At 40.6% G+C, this 19864-nt stretch overlaps 1 protein-coding gene across 2 annotated transcripts in view; it reads right to left on the bottom strand.

Annotated features, from left to right (window-relative positions):
• Positions 1-879: 879 nt before the first annotated feature.
• The window catches only part of calcr (calcitonin receptor), a 64764-nt gene continuing 45779 nt past the window's right edge, over positions 880-19864 (bottom strand). For both annotated transcript variants that reach the window (XM_042223648.1, XM_005928567.3), the window contains 6 exons: positions 15277-15430; positions 13116-13176; positions 12879-12945; positions 12536-12754; positions 11660-11701; positions 880-5154 (listed from right to left, as the gene is read on the bottom strand). In XM_042223648.1, the coding sequence (XP_042079582.1) occupies positions 4933-5154; positions 11660-11701; positions 12536-12754; positions 12879-12945; positions 13116-13176; positions 15277-15430 (765 nt within the window). In that variant the 3' untranslated portion in view covers positions 880-4932. The remainder of the gene's footprint in view (positions 5155-11659; positions 11702-12535; positions 12755-12878; positions 12946-13115; positions 13177-15276; positions 15431-19864) is intronic.

The raw sequence follows: 19864 nt of genomic DNA, 5'->3' as shown, positions 1-19864 counted from the left end.
ATGTTGAGTCGCTCTTTGAGTTTGCAAGCGCTTTGGGGTTTTTAAAAGTAGTTCTGTAAACCAATTATATTACTGTATATCCTGGGCCAAACACTGATTCTGACCAATGTCCAAGACTGCATTTCTCCTTAAAATGTTGGGTGAACTGGAGATTATTCATCTCAGAAACTGCTTTGGTCAGATCTCTTTTAGTTACACAGATGATTAGATGTCTCCTGGATACAGCATATCAAGTATCACTGAACTGCTGACTTATGAAGCCTTCACCACTGTGAGCAACATATCGTAATTACTTTAATATGTTATGGAGTGTACGCGGACATTCATCTTGTAGCGGATCCATGTCAGTGGATTTTTTCCTGTTACAGACATCAGATGCTTTTATGTAATTCAGGCAGAACCTTTAAAATAAAACAGGGCTGTAAAGCGCTGCCAGCACTGCCTTGAGGAATCACAAGGCAAGACACCACATGGAGCTAGACTTCCCCTGTTTTCCCTGCACACTCATTAAACAAATTCTCTCAACCCTGAAATGTTGACAGGAGAAAGTGTTGGCGAGTAAGCTGCTAAATCAACACAGAATTTCGCAGAATTGCTGGAAAACAAAGTTTGTTTCAGAAAGGTTTTAAACTCGATAATCTTACCGAATTATTTACGAAAATAACAAAACAAAGCACGCTTTTTAATCATTAAGTCATCAGACTCTGAAAATTGTCCACTTTCCGATTGTTAGCTTTCATCTTTTTCTACCTTTTGCATTCACGCCACAGCTTTCTGTTTTTGCTGATTGCTCAAGAAATAGAGAGCGACACCAAATGATATGTCTCTGTTGTTGTGCTAAATGGGTGGAAGATTTTAAAAAAACAACACCAATCGTTGTGGCTTTTACAAAATACATTTTTTATCAGCTCTGAGATGATGCTAGTCCAAGCTGAGAAGGAGAAAGAGACAAACACAAGCCAAAAATAAATGAGAAGGGAGGGGGGTAACAAAAATAATCATCATAGAATTTCACAGTGCAAAAATCTATTATGTACACAGTGTTTGCTTGTATTTACATGGGCATGAACAGACATACAAAATATATAGAATCCAGAATCCACAACACTAATAATATGTCTTACAGTGTGCACAAGATCCAGGAAACATCACCATAATAAAAATGAAGAGGAAGATGTATTTCATACTAAAATAAATAATTTTTCTCTCATACTAAAACATTTGAATCAGTAAAACCTATTCTGCCATCATGATTGTCTCTCTACGGTCCTTCCTAGTTCCTTACAGCCAGCTGGTAACATAAAAGTCACTGAAATATGAAACATATCCCAATGTCTGTTTTATGCAAAGGGGTGGGGGCTGTAAGAGGATTTGACAGGTGAAGCCATGAAAAGGGACTGAATGCATTCAGCTTGTGCAGCGTGCGGTTTATGTACTGTAGAGAAGCTGCGCCATTACAACTAGTAAATAGTGGCATCCCTGATTTGAGTAATTTCATCAAAATGATTTGATTTTCTGAACTGATTCATGAGTGACTCTGTGTGATTCGCTCTCAGTGGTGAGTGCTCAGATGTACTCAGATAAATCTCCTATATAGCTATGAAATTTTTTTTTTTAAATGGTCTGCATTCATATGATTTTCCTCTGATTAAAGAAAGCAAATACTTACAGATTAATGAATATCAACAAGCCAATTCTTACAATCATTAGAATGTACAAACTTATTCTGCATGGATACCTGTGGAGCATCTCTTATCCATAGTGACAGTGATCTCACAATGTCTATGAAGATTAGATATATTTAGAGCTTTTTCTTATTCTAATCTCTCACAGGTGGTGCCCGACAGTTGACAATGAAAAGGCAAATAAAAATTGAGCACACATTCAACAAATGCACCACGTACACATAAAATGACAGTAAAAATGTTTTCTCATTATATAAATATGTGTGTAGCCAATTTAGTTTTTAAACACCTTTGAATTGATTTTTGTGATTTCAGAATTATTAATAGTGATTCTTTGTTCACAGTTGAAACTAATCTCTAAAATGATCAAAGGCATCATGTATTGAGGTTGGGATTTTAACTTGTCTGCCACCTTAGGCGTGCGACGAACATGATGACAGTGCAGAGTCAAGTGATAAAGGCTCCAGTGACACAGGCCTACAGCCTGGTCAGTGACTCCATGGCAACAAACTTGTGTTTTGGTTGCCTGTAGTTACATGCAACACACTCACTTGCCCACAAACACTCACAACTCTCTGAGCAGCAGTGAAAGTGCAAAGAGTGCGACACAACCTGGCAGCAAAGACCGTTTTCCTTCACAGTAAAAGCCTTCAGAAACATGTTGGGTGGATCGCTAACATTTACTTTGAAGGTCAACCTTCAACATCAAATTTTGATTTCATTTTAGTCACAGTCTTTTGACTAAAACATAATTTAGTTTTAGTCTAGTCGTAGTTAACTAAATGTTATACGATTATAGTGGACTAAATCTAAGCTGGACTAAAATAAAAAGTCTAAAAGTTTGTTGAGTTGCTCCACACGGTTTACAAAACATCTGATCTTCCTTGACATGAAATACAAAAAGCGTCCATAAGTCTTTGCTTCTCTTCCTCGTCACTATCTAGTCTCCCTCCCGAAGAAAAGAAATGTAATTAGTTTTGATTGGATCTCGTTTCAGATTTTTTTTTCTATTCTATTTCTATTCGTTGGCAAAATGTCAACATGTTTCAACATAGTTTTTGCCCTCGTACATTAGTTTTTATTTAGTTATCACCTTGTTTTTGTCAGAAAAATAAAGATAATTGACTGAGCGGAACATTCTCTGCTCTCCATCCACTTTGTCAAGTCTTATTACATTACTACTAGTTGGTGGTTTAAAAGTGAGTGTTTGCAGACAAGACAGTCTGCAAATTTACAGGTGACCACAACAGTTTGATCACCACCACAGCAATCATAAGTGTTCTGGTGCCGCGTCCTCTTTGCATTCGATTTCACCAAGTGACAGCCAATCACTTGCTAAGCACTTGGGGAACACACACTTCACAATCGGTGGTTGTATCACGTCCAATATGGCAGACAACTCTTGAGCAAACCTCTGTTTGAGTAATATTTTTTTAAAAAGGTTCGAGGTCTCCCCCTCCTCCAAGTACTCAGCCTTTAGTTTAAAGTACTAGATAAGTAAATGTGTTTACATGTTAAAAGATGTACATCTTTATTTTGGAGAAATCAGCACGAGCGCCAGCGAGAACAACTCACGCTGACGCACTGCTGAATTTCTGCTTACTAAAAGTGCAAAAGATACCGAGTATCACCAGCTTTATTATATAAGATGGTACTTCTACATGCCTTTTACCAAGAATTTAGCTCAACTTGGAACGCTTTTCCATTTTGACAATGTAAGCAAAGAGAAGTTGCTGCTAAGGAGGCAAAAACAAATCACAGTAATGTGAGCAGCCAGAGGATTTAATAGCCATTGGCTACATGCTCTAGAAATATAAATGTTTTGATCTGGTGGAACTGAAATGTCTCTTATTGGACATGCAGTTTAAAAAATGACCAGATTTGAAGGACCTTGCACAGATAAATGCAAGACACAGCATTTACTAAGGTTTCAACAAACCCTTAACCAAGCCTAATAAAGAAAAGGCAGAGGAGTAATAGGAACGTGTTTAGGACCACTGATGGATGAGTTTAAACATCATGTTCGTGCAAGACCGTGACAAAGACGCGAACATGCATTTAAGACATCGGTAGGTTTAGTGTGCGCATACAGTTTGGATTTCATCTTTAGCGAGCCTTTCTCTTTTCCCAGATAAGAGCAGGTGACAGATTAGAGACATCATGAGCTCACAAAGGATGGCTGAGGATAAATTAGAATCATTGGCAGAGCTGACTGAATCATAACTCAGAACACAGTGGATCAACTCCGGTGGCTCTTCGGCCTCAACAGAACGGTTTTATTTTTAGCTTTGAAGTATTTCGTGTGTGTGCATTTTTGCGTCACAGCCCTGTGAGCTTCAGCATCGGCACAAATACAGCAACTGCATAACAACAAAGCAGTCAGGGATGCAGCATCACGGGACATTTACTGAGCACGTACTAGGGAATCGGCAAGGATAAAACATTGATAGAAAGTGTGGGTGGGGGGAAAACAAAAATCTTTTTAAAACATTTAAAACACTTTTTTTTTTTAAATGAAACATGGTGAACATACATTATGTACACAATTCCAGAGGTTGGAGCAGAGAGGGTCTTCTGAAAGTTGACCTCTTTCATGGCACATTTGATCAGGTCGATGAGGTTTGCTGACGTTTGCGTGTGTGTTTGCGTCCGTGTCTTTTGCTTTATGGCACCTGTGCTTAGCTGGACATAGTACGCCCCCCCGCGGTCGTGACCACCAAACAGTACCCTTTGGTATAGGTGAGGTTAGGAATGATTGGTTCGTCTACTTCGCTTTGATAGTCATCATCAACACCATCGCAGTCATTATTCACCTCTACATCATCGCTGTCACCTTCAGCACCGTCAGGAAAAGAAAGAAAACTTTGCTACCCTCACACAGTCACAGTTATTTCCACACTAGTGCAAGCCTCCATCACTGCGAGCGGGCACACGCAGTTTAGCAGCTTTAGGAAGTTGACACATGTCAAAAGCAGCTCTCCTTACGTCACAAGTTCTCAACATCAAAGTTCTGAAAAAGCAGCTGCAACAGCAATGTAAAGTAAAGTGTCAGCCTTGTAGCTAATCCACGTCAATGAGCTTTTTGTTTTCAGGCCTCTATCATCCTCCTGAGCTGAGCAAGCCCCGGAGATTTAATCGCTGAGATATGGCAGGTGAACTGAATTCATTTTCTTCTTTTTGCTGTACGTTTACTTTGTTGCTCGTCCTCGGCTTTTTCCACTGCTACGCATTTTATCCTCGGCGTTACTCAAGCGTACGTGTCTCCCGACTTTAGCGCCACCAGCTCAGAGTCCTCCGTGTGGCGCCCGTTCAAGTGTTCGGTGTTACAGTCGTGATGGTACATGAAGGCGGGTACCTCGGTGATGGAGGTAGCTGTGTAGGACGTGGAGCGCATCGAGCAGTGGTCCTTTCGTCTCTGACCCCACTGGGTTTTATACTGCATCCACTGTCTCTTCACAGCTGCCTGCACCTGGATGTCACACAAGCACATAAAAAAGGTAGTTTAGTGTCTCATAAGTAGACACATGCAGCCTTAATAATAATATTTTACATCTAATTTAATTATTTGACTTCACTGCAAGCTTTGTTTTTGTGTTTTGAGTCGGAGAAGTTTGTGACAACACTGATCCAACTGACAATGATCTTAACTGATGTGCATGTTATTACTGCAGCATGTGTGGGCCACTCAAATTTCAATCACATTAGCAGATGACAGCTATAAAATGTAAATATCCATTTTTGGGGGGCGGGGGTGGCCAGGTTGTGCATGTGGCCAGATCATCTCACTATAAAAAGAGATAAATACACAAGGTTTATCTTTCTAGTTCTGGGCAGGAACCCCATTTGCTTCAGAACTGCCTTAATTTGTCGTGGCATACAGTCAACCTGGGGCTGGGAACATTCCTCTGAGCTTTTTTGATGAGTGAGTGAACTTATTGTCATGTTCAAGATACCAGTTTGTGATTAACTGACATTTGTGACATGGTACATTATCCTTAACAACCATCAGAAGATGGGGTACGCTGCTGACATGGTCAGCAACACTACTCAGAAAGGCGGTGGCATTTAAACAGTGCTCAGCTGGTAGTGAGGGGGCCTAGCAGTCTGAACTATTGATACAAGGCATGATCAATGCATCATTGTTGTTTACACCAAAGTCTGAGCTTACTATCCAAATACTGCAGCAAAAATCAACACTCAGCCAACATGTTTCCAATTTTTTGTCTGTTGTCCAATTTTGGTGATCTTGCACAAATTGTAGCATCGGTTTCTTCCTATCTGACAGGAGCATGGTCTAGCTAAGACATCTTGCATGTTCTACTTTGGTCATTGAAGCACATCTACCTCAAGTATCAGCATTTTGTGCTTTCAGAGATGCTCTTATGCATACCTTGGTTGTAACTCTGACCAGTCTCCTCTAATCTGACATCAACAAGGCATGTGTTCGCCGGGTATTTCCTCATTTCAGGCCCATTCTCTATAAACCTAGAGATGGTTTGTAGGAAACTCCTAGTAGACAAGCAATGATGATGCAGTGACAATGATGCCACATTAAAAGTCACTTAAATTACGTTTTTCCCCATTCTGATGCTCAATTTAAAATTTGGGAGGTTGTCTAGACCGTGTCTAAATACTGATTAGATATATGCAGCAACAAGCAGCTGAACAGGTGTACATAATGAAGTGATCTATAACCATGTTATAAATAAACTTACTTCCACACATTTCACCTACTAAATCTAACAACAGTCAAATGGCATCTTTCCACCGATGCCATTCAAAGGTATGAAAACATGACCATGATTATCCCAAAGGATACATACAATTTTCTCTTTCTGGCATCCTGACTAAAAAACAAAGTGCACAACTTCTTTCTCTTCAGGCTTTGCACCAATTAAATGATCAGAATATGACTGTAGTGATTATATAAGCAACAAATCTTCCAGCACTTTTTGAATAGGCATGTTGACAACCATTGTTATCTTGCTGCAACCATTTGACGCATTAAACACATTAATTTACTGTGAACCAAATCCATTTGTGTCATCACAAAATCCATTACTACCCTCGTGACTTATAGCACGTAACCCTTCATAATCCTTCTATTTAAGCCTTAATGCGATCATTAGTCACAGCGTTACATGCAGAAACTTCAATCAATCTCGCCCCAGTCCAAAATTCAGCAATGCTTTTCCCTGTCAGCTTGCTTGAGAATCGTGTGTCTGATATGTCTTAGAAACTATGAGGTCATTGAAATAACAAGGAAATATGGAACTATTTTTTTGTCAATAGAGTCTTCCTGCGTGTTCCTTTACAATAACAATCACAAATAATTCAAACTTTTCAGGCAGCAGCCCTGCAGACTGGCCGCTGGCGCTGCATCTGAACAAACAACAGCAACTCTTTGTCATGGTGCTGGGTCGTTGACCCAGCGTTTTGTGTTTTCTGATTATTTTCCTCTGTTCTAGTTATTCTGTGTCCTCCCCCCTTGTGTCCGGTTCGGGTTCTAGATTTCCTGTTTTGTTCTGAAGGTCTCCGTCTGTCTGTCATTGTGTTCAGCTTGTCTCCTCCGGTCATCATGTGTATTGGGTTCAGCTGTTCTTCCCTCCTGTGTGTGTGATTACCCGATTACCTTGTGTGTGTATATTTAGTGGGTGTCGGTCTGTGTTCGTTGTCGGCTCGTCTGAGTTCTATGGTGTTTCGTTCCTGTCTCTGCGTCTCTCTGCCCCGCACCCCTTTTGTATGCTCTCAGGTTTGTCATTTAGTTCTCCCAGTTTAGGTTTCTTCAGTTGTTTTGTCATGCCTCACTGCCTGTTTTTGCCACTCCACCACTTGTAAATAAACGTCACTCGAATCATCAGTCACTGCCGCATTTTGGGTCCTCCTTTTCCTCCAACACCACACAGCTCACCCCGCCAGCCGTGACACTCTTCGTGGAAACCAATATTAGCGTCACACTACATGAATGCTAAGTTGTCTACAGCATATGGTAGAAATCTTTCTTCTTCCCAAAACACAAACTACTAACGGTGCAAAGGTAATCATTTTATTCAGTCATGTCTTAATACCACTGTAATTACTGTGAGTACATTAACACAGAATGATCTAATGATATAAATTATGGCACTAATTGTCATTCTGAGACAAATGAGCATCTGAGTCTTACAGCTTCATGCTGAACGTCGTGCTTGGTGTCACAAATACAGTTTGAAAGCTGTTTGTCTCACTGACCTAACCTCACAATGGGGCTATTGAACAAACAAGGCAGGTCTTTGTAGTTTGGCCTTGAAATAAAAAAAAAAAAGAATTGAACTCAGCCCAGGAAACCCGTGTCCTGATTAAGAGAGCATGAATTGGCCATTATGCCGGTGAAGCAAACAAACCACTGCATTCCCTTGTGACAGTTCGTGTGTTCACCCTTTACACGTATGCCCTATGCATTGATTGTGTTTGACAAATTGTTTGCATCCTTTACGGTGATGAGACTGCTTCCTGTCTGCTCATGTACGAGTTAATAAGTGACATATTTTCCAAGCTGGATGCATAAAACAGAGCTTGACAGTGGGTTGCTAGGTCCTCTTTGCCAAACACCTCATGCTAAGTGCTCTAACACTTAGCGTGGACATTGTGCTGTGGAATGCGTGCGGTTGGCGTAGGGCTGCGTGAGTCACAAAAACACCACGATGAGCTTTTGTTTTAATGCTTCCAGTGTTTTGAGGGGCCACAATTCTGTGAAACTTTAAGATTCTTACCTAGTTTGTGTGATATGTGTGAGTTAGGATGATGTTAGCAGATGTATCAGCAAAATAAAATCTGATGCTGGAGTCATTTCCTTTATGCTAGCTGTCGTCAGTTCTGACACCCAGAAGTGTCGGTACTGGAGGGGGGGAATCAAGCCTGGTCTATTTTTATGTTTGCAGAGGCGCGATCCCTGGCTCTATGCCTGGTGTAGCCAGTTTCACTGATTATTGTGAAGGCTTATACCGCAGCCACTCTGCAAACACATTATTCCACTTCCTGACCTCCAAAACTTCCATGTTGCTTTCACTGTATGTTTTGGCTCATTGTTCACGTGTGAGGTGCTTCTGTTGAAACACAAACCAATAAATTGGATTTGATTTAACCTGAGCAGAAATTAAAATGTTACACTCCAGAATTCTGCTTCTGTCTTTTCTCAACTCACAAAAAATGAAAACACTAGTGAGTGAACATGTTCACAGCACGTGTTTGCCTTGTCACAGTACAGAAAGCACAGGTGGACTTCAAGATGTCTCATGTCCATTAGGTGCCGCAGTAAGCCTTAAGAATGGAACGGCACAGACAAAAGCAGGGAATTCCCAAAGTGGGATGTATTTTTCCTACTGTGACAAATCAAAACATATGCAATGAAAAAGCATACAAGCTGATGCCATCACATTTCCCCCACATTGTTTTACAGGTGATGGTATACTGTATGCTTTGGATCATTTGCAGATCCAAGCATTTTCCATGCATTTCTTTCTTCCCATCCTCCTGCCAGATTTAAGTGTTATTCTCATCTCTCCAAAGAATCCTTTTTTAAAATTGCTCTGGTTTCTAAAAGTGTTTTGGCAAAGTCTAATCAGGCTGTTCTATTCCTGGAAAGTTGCCTGACTCCTGGAAAATGTTGGGAAATTACTTTTTTTCTTTATCATGGAAAAGATCCTACGATCATCCACCACTGTCTTCCAGAGATTTTTGTTGTTGCTAACAAAACCATCAAGCACTCCTTGCTTGGCCAACAGCAACAACTTCCAAATATAAGAAGTGTACATATAACAGATCCACAGTGGTTTTTTTTGCCTTCTCAGGGTTGTTGCTTGTTATACAAACTCAAGCAACTCTGGAAAAGCACCTTTCTCTGGGACACCAAAGCCTCTTGTAGCTAACGTCATCATTGTAAAAATCAGACTTTGTTGGAGATGAAAACAATTATTTTAAGAAATATCAAGATCCTAAATTCCCATAGTATTTTCCATTTATCCTTATCAGGGTCGCGGGGGAGTGCTGGAGCCTATCCCAGCTACCATAGGGCGAGAGTCAGGGAATACCCTGAACAGGTTGGCAGTCAACCGTTCGCTCTCACATTCAGACCTATGGGTAAATTAGATTCAACAATTAACCTGACCCCACTAATTGCATGTCTGTGTACTGTGGGTGGAGTATTTTTTTCATTGTGAAATGGAGAAGAAGAAGAATTGTACAGTAAAATTCTTAGTGCTTCTGCACACAGACATCACTTGCTTTGCATTCTGAAGGACTGCATGAGGGCAGAGCCTGCACAGCAAATGGTTGCTCTTAATGACAGCCCTCACAGTATGGGACCGTACAGTAGGTTCTGGCTAGAAATAGGACCCTGGCCAAAACTATTTTCATGGTGTGAAGTGATAAGCACAGGAGACCAATCCATACAAATTTATTTCACTTGGCTTTAATGTTTTCCATAGCTTGTGCATCTCTGCAGTATTTTCCACTATTGCAACAAAACACCTCATAAAAAAGCATCAATATTTGTTAGGGGAACACAATTTACAGCATAAATATTTCTTAATTAAACGCCTTAATTAAATATTACAGATAATAGCAATTAAATAGTTGTTTAATTGCTTGATGTCTACGCGCCATTCACACACTGGTGTGGACTAGCAAAATGCCTGAAATGTGTCCTCTAATGTTACAACCCTTGTGGAGACTTGAGCTTGAAAGCATCTTTCACACATTGAGTCTGGAGAGCTGTGAGGTCTTCACAGAATTATTAACCTGAGGTCTGCGTTTAATGCAACTCCAGCTCATCGGTTTGGTGAAGCATTTCAATCAAGTTAAGGATGCTGCTGTCAGACAGCTGCAGACAGGCTTAGAAAGGCTGACAGGAGAACGAAGAAAGAAGAGTCAATATTCAGCTGAGCTTGGAAACCACACAGTCATTTATAAAGTGTGTCTTACTCCTCGCCTGACATGACCCTTCTGCTTTTACTGTTGTAGCACCAGACTGGTCTCAGAAGAGGAAAAAGCGGAGGAATGTTTTATAACCTGCTACATTTGGAATTTGGAGAGATCTCTGCGAAGCTACAGCTATTTTACCCACGTACTCAAGGCCAAAACCAAAACTATGAGTCTGTGTTTGGTATTCATGGGTCACTTCTCGATACAGATGGAAGAGATCTGACCTGAAAACAAATTTTGAAAATGTTTTACCTGATGCAGTCTGATGTGTCATGCATAATGTCATAAGGGATGAGCGGTTTTTATTACACAATCACTGAAAAGCTCCCAGAGTAACATGTGCAGGTTGACCTTTCCAAAAGGCCAATTGCTCAATCAAAACTACGCTATTATGATGTCAAACATGGCACAGGGGTACAATATTTTTTAAAGGAACTCTCAGATATTTGGGGGATTATTCACTTTCTTGCCAGAAGTAAACCGCTATGATTGATACCACACTTAAATAAAAATATGATACTCATAATCAGGCATGTTAGCTTAGCTACACGTAGCGACTAAAGACTAAGACAAGCTTCGTCCTGGGGCTAATTTCCCTTTGTTTCCGCTAAAGCTAATTTATTAATTACTTATTGATTAAAGTGAACCAATTGTGTCAGACACACAGCGGGTTGCGAGCACAGCAGCCCCACCACCTTTTCAAAACTTGTTTTTGGAAGGGCTAGCATATAAGAAGAAAACTGGCTCAGAGAGAGAGGGAAGAAAGGAGCTAACGCAGCTTGTTTCAGATACTGGGAAACCCAGAGAGCAGTAAAATAGGCGAGTATAAAATAAATAAAAATGATTTTGAACTGTAAATCTTGCAACACTACTCTAGTAGGATCCAAAAATAGAAATATGGAATTGGAAATGAGCATCGTAAGCGCCCCTTACTGCCTTCTTACACCTAGCAACAAATGACACGCGAGCAGCGCTAATGTTAGCTAATGAGCTAACTAAATGACAGCCCTTACCTCCCCATTGAAGAAGCAGAATATGGTTGACACCAGCAAACCCTGAAACAAAGATGGAAAAAGGAGATAATCATTTCTTTTCTAGTAAATTCAGTTTGCTTTTTTACATCTAAAAAAAAATCACAACAGAAGTAGTCTCAGACAGTGCAGCCATCTGCTGAACCGTTGGAGGAAGGAATTGCTTAGACACATGATTTATTTATTTATTTATTTTTTACAGGGTGTGACTTTATAGAAGTGAGATGGGAAAGCAACTTTTAAAGAGAGAATACAAAGAAATATTGGGGCAACAACAGAATTATCTAATGGGCCATAAATATTTCATGGATTGTTTAACTCTTTCCCCTGTGAATGCCTACCAGGGTCAACCCTCATTTCTTTTTCCTGAACTGAGCGGCTTCTGTCGTATTTCACGCCCACCTCCTTCAAATGTCGTCTTTTTGGGGGAAGGAGTAAATTAAGAAGCTACTAAAACATAAAACAAAGCTAAGGTTGAACCCAAATGTTTTTTTAAGGGAGTCGCATGAATAGATAATAACAACCACAGGGCAGAGAACGATGTTTTTAAGGGCGTAAAAGTTCAGTCATGCAAAATTAAAAATCAGCATCGTGAGCCTGGGGAGCCCAAGGGTACGGACAAATCTAGGTTGTACACTGTCTCAGTTTTGCACTAAGGTTTCCGTATAAAGTAAAGCTCATGCTAAGCATATTTATTGCAATAATTTAATTGCTTTTTTCAAGGTCATTATGATTTAAGCCTGAGGTGCAAAACGGCTGAATCCCCAGGGCAGTGAAGCTGCACTAGCCTCCTTTTTCAAGTCGTTGTTAGATTACTCTGAACTGAGCTCCTGTGTGTTTGCTGCAGCTCGTGCCTACCTGGTAATGCATGAGTATGTGCATTATGTACTCGTAGACTTCACCAGCCAGCCGGTTCTCCGGCCTCCAGGGAATGATGACAAACTGTATTCCCAGCAGGGGAACCAGGATCAGGGTGGCTCTCACTGCCTTCATGTACATGTTGGACTCTGCCCGGTGCGTATCTCGCAACTTGGTAACCAAAACTCTGATAATATTTAGCAGGAAAAAGAGATTGACCTACAGAAAAAGAAAAAACAAATCATGAATTAAACCTAAATGAATACAAAAATATAAAGACTCATCATGTAAAATTAGTTTTTCGTGCTTTTTCTGTGCGGAAACAGTGGATTAGCAGACTTACAAGAAGTGCTGCCACTATAGGGCCATGGATGGCGTAGAGCAGATGGGTCTCCACACTCATCCAACAGCTACAGAAGGAAAAACATATCAGTCAGTGCTGTCAGCCTCCCAAAATACACATGCGTGCACACACATATGAAAACGCGCGCGCCTGCACGCTCTCACTCTACCGCACACAGCCCAGCGCAAATGTAAACATCTTCTGTTTATTTGCCGAGGTTTCTGGAACATTACTCACTTGTCGTCAAAATACTTTTTCCTTGCCACGGCGTGGATGGATACAGGCACTAGAGGAAAACCTTGGAGAGGAAAAGATGGGAGCCATATGAGGTCTTGAGTGAGTTTTGTGAAATTGCATTTGTCATTAACACAACTGTGAAAGCGTGGTTTAGCTTTGTTTGTTGGTCTAATGAAACTTTCCTTGGAAAGCTGGGTCCTCCTTATTTCTGCAAACTCTCCTGCGACAGCTTTATTGTTGCACCGCTAACAACAAAGACAACACTACCACACGGTTAATTTTCTGTTACTTTTCCCTCTAATTTGACATTGTGTAGGTAAACACCCACTAGACACTGGGCACAGATTTTTCATCTTTTCCTCTGGATATAAACACAAAACTCCATGTAGGGTCCATTTTCAATGAGGCCCTGCAGTGTGCTGGCCACAGATGGATCTGACAAGCTGGCCTCCCTCCATCCATCCACACACACACACACACACACACACACACACACACACACACACACACACACACACACACACACACACACACAGCAAAGACTTTACTCAAGGTTATCCCAACATTTTTAATGATGATCATCCATCCAGTTCCATTGCCTGCTTTTCTTTTTTCTTTTTTTTTTTGACAGACTGTGTTATTCCTGTTTGGAGCAGTGTGGAAAACAAGACAGGAGCAGCACCAAGCGACAGGAGGGCCAATAAAGCTGTCAGCATGTCCACAATGAAATACCTTTATCCAAGACCATGATTTCTTGCTTTCACATTCAGATATTACAATGCAAACTCTGCCCTCTGATCAAACAGACGACTGCTCGCGAGCATATTTGCTCTGCGCTTGCTCAGATCTACGATATACTGCTGCTTGCACAGATTTCCTGTGATCCAGTCTAATCCACCTTCTTGCATGAAAGGTGCTTGTTTGTTTATCAAACTTCTGGGTCCCAGTCACTACCTCTGCTCACTTTGTAAATTTAATAAAGTGACAGCCAGCTTAAGGGAAAAATAAATCAGCCAGCCTAAGAGTCAGTTCATTGTTTTATTCATTTGTCACTAGCAGTCTTGCTCATCTAATGAAAAGCTTGATTTAGTACATACAATAAGTCTACTATAGTGTGTTCTTCTAAATCAGCGGTCCCCAGCCTTTTTTGCGCTATGCACCGGTTTAATGTCAGACAATATTTTCACGGATGTGTCGCGGATAAATACAACAAAATAAAATGATACGACCAAGACAAAAACGGTGGTATTTTGTAAATATAACAATAAACGCGAATTCAGTGTGTAATTGTATAACTTTGTTAACAGCGTCCTCCTGAAATGCACCAACAACATTGAGAGTAATGTCCTCCTCTCTGCCCCTTAACGCTTAACGTGTAAATATTTATTTCAAAATAAGACAGACAACTACAAACACCAAGTTGACAATAAAAACCATGAAACCATAAATTTCACACCCAAGCCTCAACTCTTGCGGCCCAGAACCAGTCCATGACCCGGCGGTTGGGGACCGCTCTTCTAAAACATATGATGCATGCATGTATATAAAATCGTGACTGTACAAAAGGAAGGCACAAATTTCTAAGTCAGAAAATATCTGAAAATATCTGTTCCTAAAGGACTCTCACAGAATTAAAGCAAATGTACTCATAAATGGGGGAAAGGACAATGTCATTGGTCAACACCATATCTAAGACTTGAAAGGACAGTAGATGTAAGTAGGAAATGTGAGAACAAAGAGCTGGGGAACGGCATACGGCGAACTGTCTTCTTTGTGGAATCCCCACCACCACCGCAGGGTTATCAGCTCATACATAAAGATGCATGAGCAGGACTGGAGGTCCAAGAGCAAGTGAACAAAAGAAACTCGGGTGCAAGGATGGAAATGTTTGCAAGCATTTGAGTTCAGAAGACTATTAAACTGAGTGCAGACGTTTAAGGGAGAGCATTGTCTGAACAGGAAACGTACAAATGATGCTCTTAAACTGAATGACCGCACGCTTGATATTAAAATAACCTCAGTCACAAGAAAATTGTTAGATTTTACCCAATCTTGTTGAACTGCTTCTCTGGGATTTTTCAAGCTGCAAGAATAAGTTTTTACAGACACACTACAGCAAAGAAACAAAACAACAAAACGGGACGTGGTAAAAATGACTCACCCCAGCCCAGGAGGTAGTACCAGTGCAGGTGCTGCTCCTCTGCAAACACCGCCACCACGATGAGCGTGTGCAGGTAGATGCCTTCACAGAGCATCCAGAAGTAATTACAGCCCAACATGTACATGTGAAAGAACTGCAACACCTTACAGCCAACCTACAGGGAGAACAAAATCAATCATATCAACCTTTTTTCTGCTTTGCAGTCTTTTTTTTTGAATAAGATGATCCAGTTGAAACAGACGTGACATCATCTCAGCAGGAGACATAAAAAAGATTTAATGGGATGTTTCAGCACTCGTGGCACAAAATCATTAGCCAGTATTATTCTTTTTCATACTGAGAGGATGTTTATTCATTTACCCCCGTCGGTGGTGGGTTAAGTTGGGAATCATGATTTCTCTTTGTATTTGGAGCCCTCTTTGATTGTGTTCGTCTCACAAAGCAGTGGGATCAAAGCCCCGCTCCACATTAGTGTTTTATAAAGAGCTGTGCAATTTTCTATTTATGCATCCACCATAAAGCGACATCATGTCTCGTTATTTTTTCAGTTCCTTTTATTGAGAATTGAGACGTTATGATAAGAGATGATGACTTGATGACACATTCTTGGTATGTCCGTTTAAAAAAAGAAACAAAACAGTTGATTAATGCCATAATTATCAAGAGTATCTGGTGCAGTGCCATCAGTTATAATTCCTCTAATTAATGCCAGACAGGCACCAATAAACCTGCCTGTGTTCAGAATCTACTAAAAAAAGAAAAGAAAAAAATCTCACAAACTTTTCTCCTAAAATAAGTTAACTTCCACAACATTTGTCATTACCGAATCTCAGGAGATTCGTTAAGGAAGCATGTTTTTGGATGGGAATCTCTGCCAGTCACATCAGCTTTCATGGCTTTTCCCCACTCATCCAAACACAGATTGCTTCCACTTCCCTTGCGCCCAAGTTTGGATTATGCGGTTCTAGCAAAAGCCAAAATGGCACCAATTGTGCATTCATCCAGAGGGTAATGGGTAATTTCACAAATTGCAACTACCAATGCAATACATTAGTGCTTCTCTACAGTCTAAGATACTATTTATAAAAACTATTGAGCATCTACCTATTTTCTTCCACTTATCCTATTCTGTGTTGTTTGGGGGAGAGAGTGGGGGTCCTTTATGGGTTTATGGGTTCAGTCACTCATTTCATATGGCATAAAAATTTATTTTTTCTTCACATTCATGCTTCTTAAAGCAGGATTATCAGCGGTATGCTCCCTGACTAACAACTTGTGATTGACAAGTCATTAGCCAATGAGTGAACAGTTTTACGGTCAGACCCACCGCTCCTCGTCACATCTATTTTTTTTTAAACCAAGATGTAAAAATGTATTTATACAGTTTTAACAACAAGAAACTAGTCACAAAGTGCTTTACAGAGACACCAAAAACAAGCTCCAAATGAAGACACAAGAACCAACAAAAACAGAGGAGTTTAAAACTGTTTTTTTAAAGGATGCCACAAAGTCAAGGGTGCGAAGAGAGGGTGGTGAGCTGTTCCACAGTTTTGGTGTGGTAACGTTGGGAATGCACAGTCTCCCCACTTGTTTCCAGACAAATACGTGGAATCACAAGAAGACCTCCATCTGCAGGCCTAAGGATCCAGCTTGGAGAATTGGGGTGAAGCACACTGATGATAATTGAGGGCTTCACCTCATAAAGAACCAAGATTTTAAACTGATACCTAAACCTAACTGGAAAGGAAAATAGCATTTTCTCACAAAGCCCCTTGAACATGGAATAATTAACAGACTGACCCAAGTTTAAACAGGCCTCTATCTGTCGGTGAATTTAAAAACATGATAATGAATGCAGTGAAGGAGACCTGTGGATATGTCTTATAAAAATCCAGTCAAAGTTTTAATTTTAATGTGTATTGTTTGTGTCTTTTGTAAAAGAGACTGTGATCTCAGTGGGACGTTATGGTATAATAAAGGTAATAATAATAAGAATAATAATTAATGAGAGTGAGTTAAAAACTTTTTGTCTTTTTTACATCTTGGAGCGGATTAATATTTCCTTTAGACAACAAGAAAATAGAGAATTACAATAGTAATAAAGCAGACAAAAGCAAAAACACTAATCTCGAGGCTTAAAGCAGGAAACCACCGTATCTATTAGGGGTGCAACGATACTCGTATCGATATTGAACCGTTCGATACAGTGCTTTCGGTTCGAAACGCATATGTATCGAACAATACAACATTTTTAATTTATTTTATCAACTTTTCTTCTGACGATGCTGTCTGTGTTGAACGCTCAGTGGATCTGCGCTCGACAGTGCAGCCTAGTCGGAGTAGTCGAACGCAGATTCACTGAGCGCAGGGCAAGCTAGCGAGACAGAAGTTAAGCTCTTGTTGCAAAATGGTAAATTGAACCTCCCCCACCCTCATTCAGATCTGGCGTTTGGAACTATTTTGCTTTTCATGTGAAGTATGACCCTGAAGGTAAGCGCGTCATGGACAAAAGTAAAACAGTATGTCGGATGTGCCACGCAATGCTCAATTACATTGGTAGGAACTAGTGTGTTAGCGCAGTTAGCTCGTTAACGTGTTGGCCGTCCAGCCCCACGCACGGGGCGATCCGCGGTAGCTCGTTAATGGAGATTTGCCGTGTTATGGTGTGAACATAATTTCAATGAGATTAACGCCAACAGCACTAGTGGGAACACAACGAATATGACTGCACATTTACTCCGACATCATCCTAGTGCAAAGACAAGTGGAAGCAGAAAAAAACAACAAGCACGCATGCTACAAACTTTACCCGAGTCATTTAGACAGCCGTTAGCACATGATTCTCCTTATGGGGACCTGATATGTTTAATATGCTGCTGAGAATATAGCCCAGAAGAAGCGTATAGTATAGCTTTTATTTTGGAAAGAGACATTTCTCTGTAATAAACTTTCTTTTCCAAAGATGAGTGATTCCTCAATCAGATTAATTTTTTTATTACTTTGTTGTTTCAGCAACATTAAATTTAAAAACTGTACTTTTGAGTTAAAATATATATTTATAATTTTAATAAATGACAAATTAAAAAGGCATGAACATTTTTTTGTATCGAAAAAGTATCGAACCGATACCGAACTGTGAATTTTGTGTATCGTTGCACCCCTAGTATCTATGTCCACCTCTTATGCTGTCCATGACTTGAATATGTATGTGCGATCTCTAACTGCAAACAAACAGGGATGAAGACAGATGTTTAATAAAAAGTTGTTTTTCACTGTGTAATAATTACAGTTGCAGATTGTTTCAAATTAATCAGCCAGACGATTGCTCTGCTCTTCAGGCCACTTGCTGAAGCGTTTCTTGAGCTGTTGCTCATTACCGCTATCACACTCACCTCTGTAAATTATATAAAAAGGTTGGTTGGTTATCACTGGCATCAGCAAAGCTGTGTTTTCATTATGCTCTCATATCCTGAAATCCCTGAAAGATTTGTATGGAAAAACCTAGACAGATGAATTCCTTCCTAGGAATATATATTTATTTTAATATTCACATTGGGGTTTCTGGTTTGTAGTCCTGTGGTGAAAGAGCATGTGTGCAGCCGCAGTATAATTCAGAGATGCTGGCATTGCTATTAACTGCTCTCTGAGGTCCTCTTAGCTCAAAACACACAACAGTTGTTCACTTTGAAACTCTTCCCCATATTTTTTCTCCCTTCCTTTCATACGTTTCCCTTTCCACTTCACTATAACAGACAGCCGCTGCTGTCAGTATCTGCGAGTTAAGGGCGCATAGTTTTCACTAATTCAGGTCTGCAGTTAACCAAGGTTTGTCTTAAGTTACTAACAATGTTCTGGTTAACAAATCAAGCTGCTATAGATCATGTACGTGTTTGTCATGTTTTCAGCCTCCTCCTTGGTTTGACATAAGCTTTGGGGATTCACTCCCACATAATGCTGGCAGGCCAAACCAGACTCTATTACCACTCCAGAGAGACAACAAAGAGCTTGTTTTCTCCTAGAGTGCAAATCTCTACTGCAATCCACCGTTCCTAAATCACCAGCACTGAAAACATGCTCATAAGTTTCACTCTGGCATCAGTAAATTTCAGAAATGTTTCCTCACAGACGCGCACGGGTCCCAACCAGAGGCGCTTGTGCGCTCTCTGTCTGCTCCCGCCTCGAGAACCAAGGCCACGGTAACTAATTTTATTTTGACATGCTGCAGCAAGTTAGCACAACTTGACCGTACTACATCAGAAAGTAACAGATTCAACACAAACCTTTTGACAAATGATGACAAGGGGGAGATTTGAAAGGGGGCCACCGCACAAATACACGTTTCCTCACGTTGATTATGACGGCTGTCATTTCTGTCTGCATCTTGGATACGTTCAGCTCAGCCTGAGCCAGACAGATTCATTGAACGGGGGGAAAGCAGGACTTAGAAACAAACTAAAACCCAGCTGAAGCCTCTGCTGCGTCCTTGATGTTTCCAGTGCTTTGTCAGGCAAGCGATACTCCAGCTGAAAGCAGGATATGGCTGATGCGATTGTGCGCAATGCGAGCCAAACTCTACAGTCCTATCTGC

This window comes from Haplochromis burtoni, unplaced genomic scaffold (assembly GCF_018398535.1).
Source record: "Haplochromis burtoni strain Fernald_Lab_line unplaced genomic scaffold, NCSU_Asbu1 Contig_116, whole genome shotgun sequence".
In the NCBI taxonomy this organism is placed as follows: Eukaryota; Metazoa; Chordata; class Actinopteri; order Cichliformes; family Cichlidae; genus Haplochromis; species Haplochromis burtoni.
This window is presented reverse-complemented; position numbering and strand designations above follow the sequence as displayed.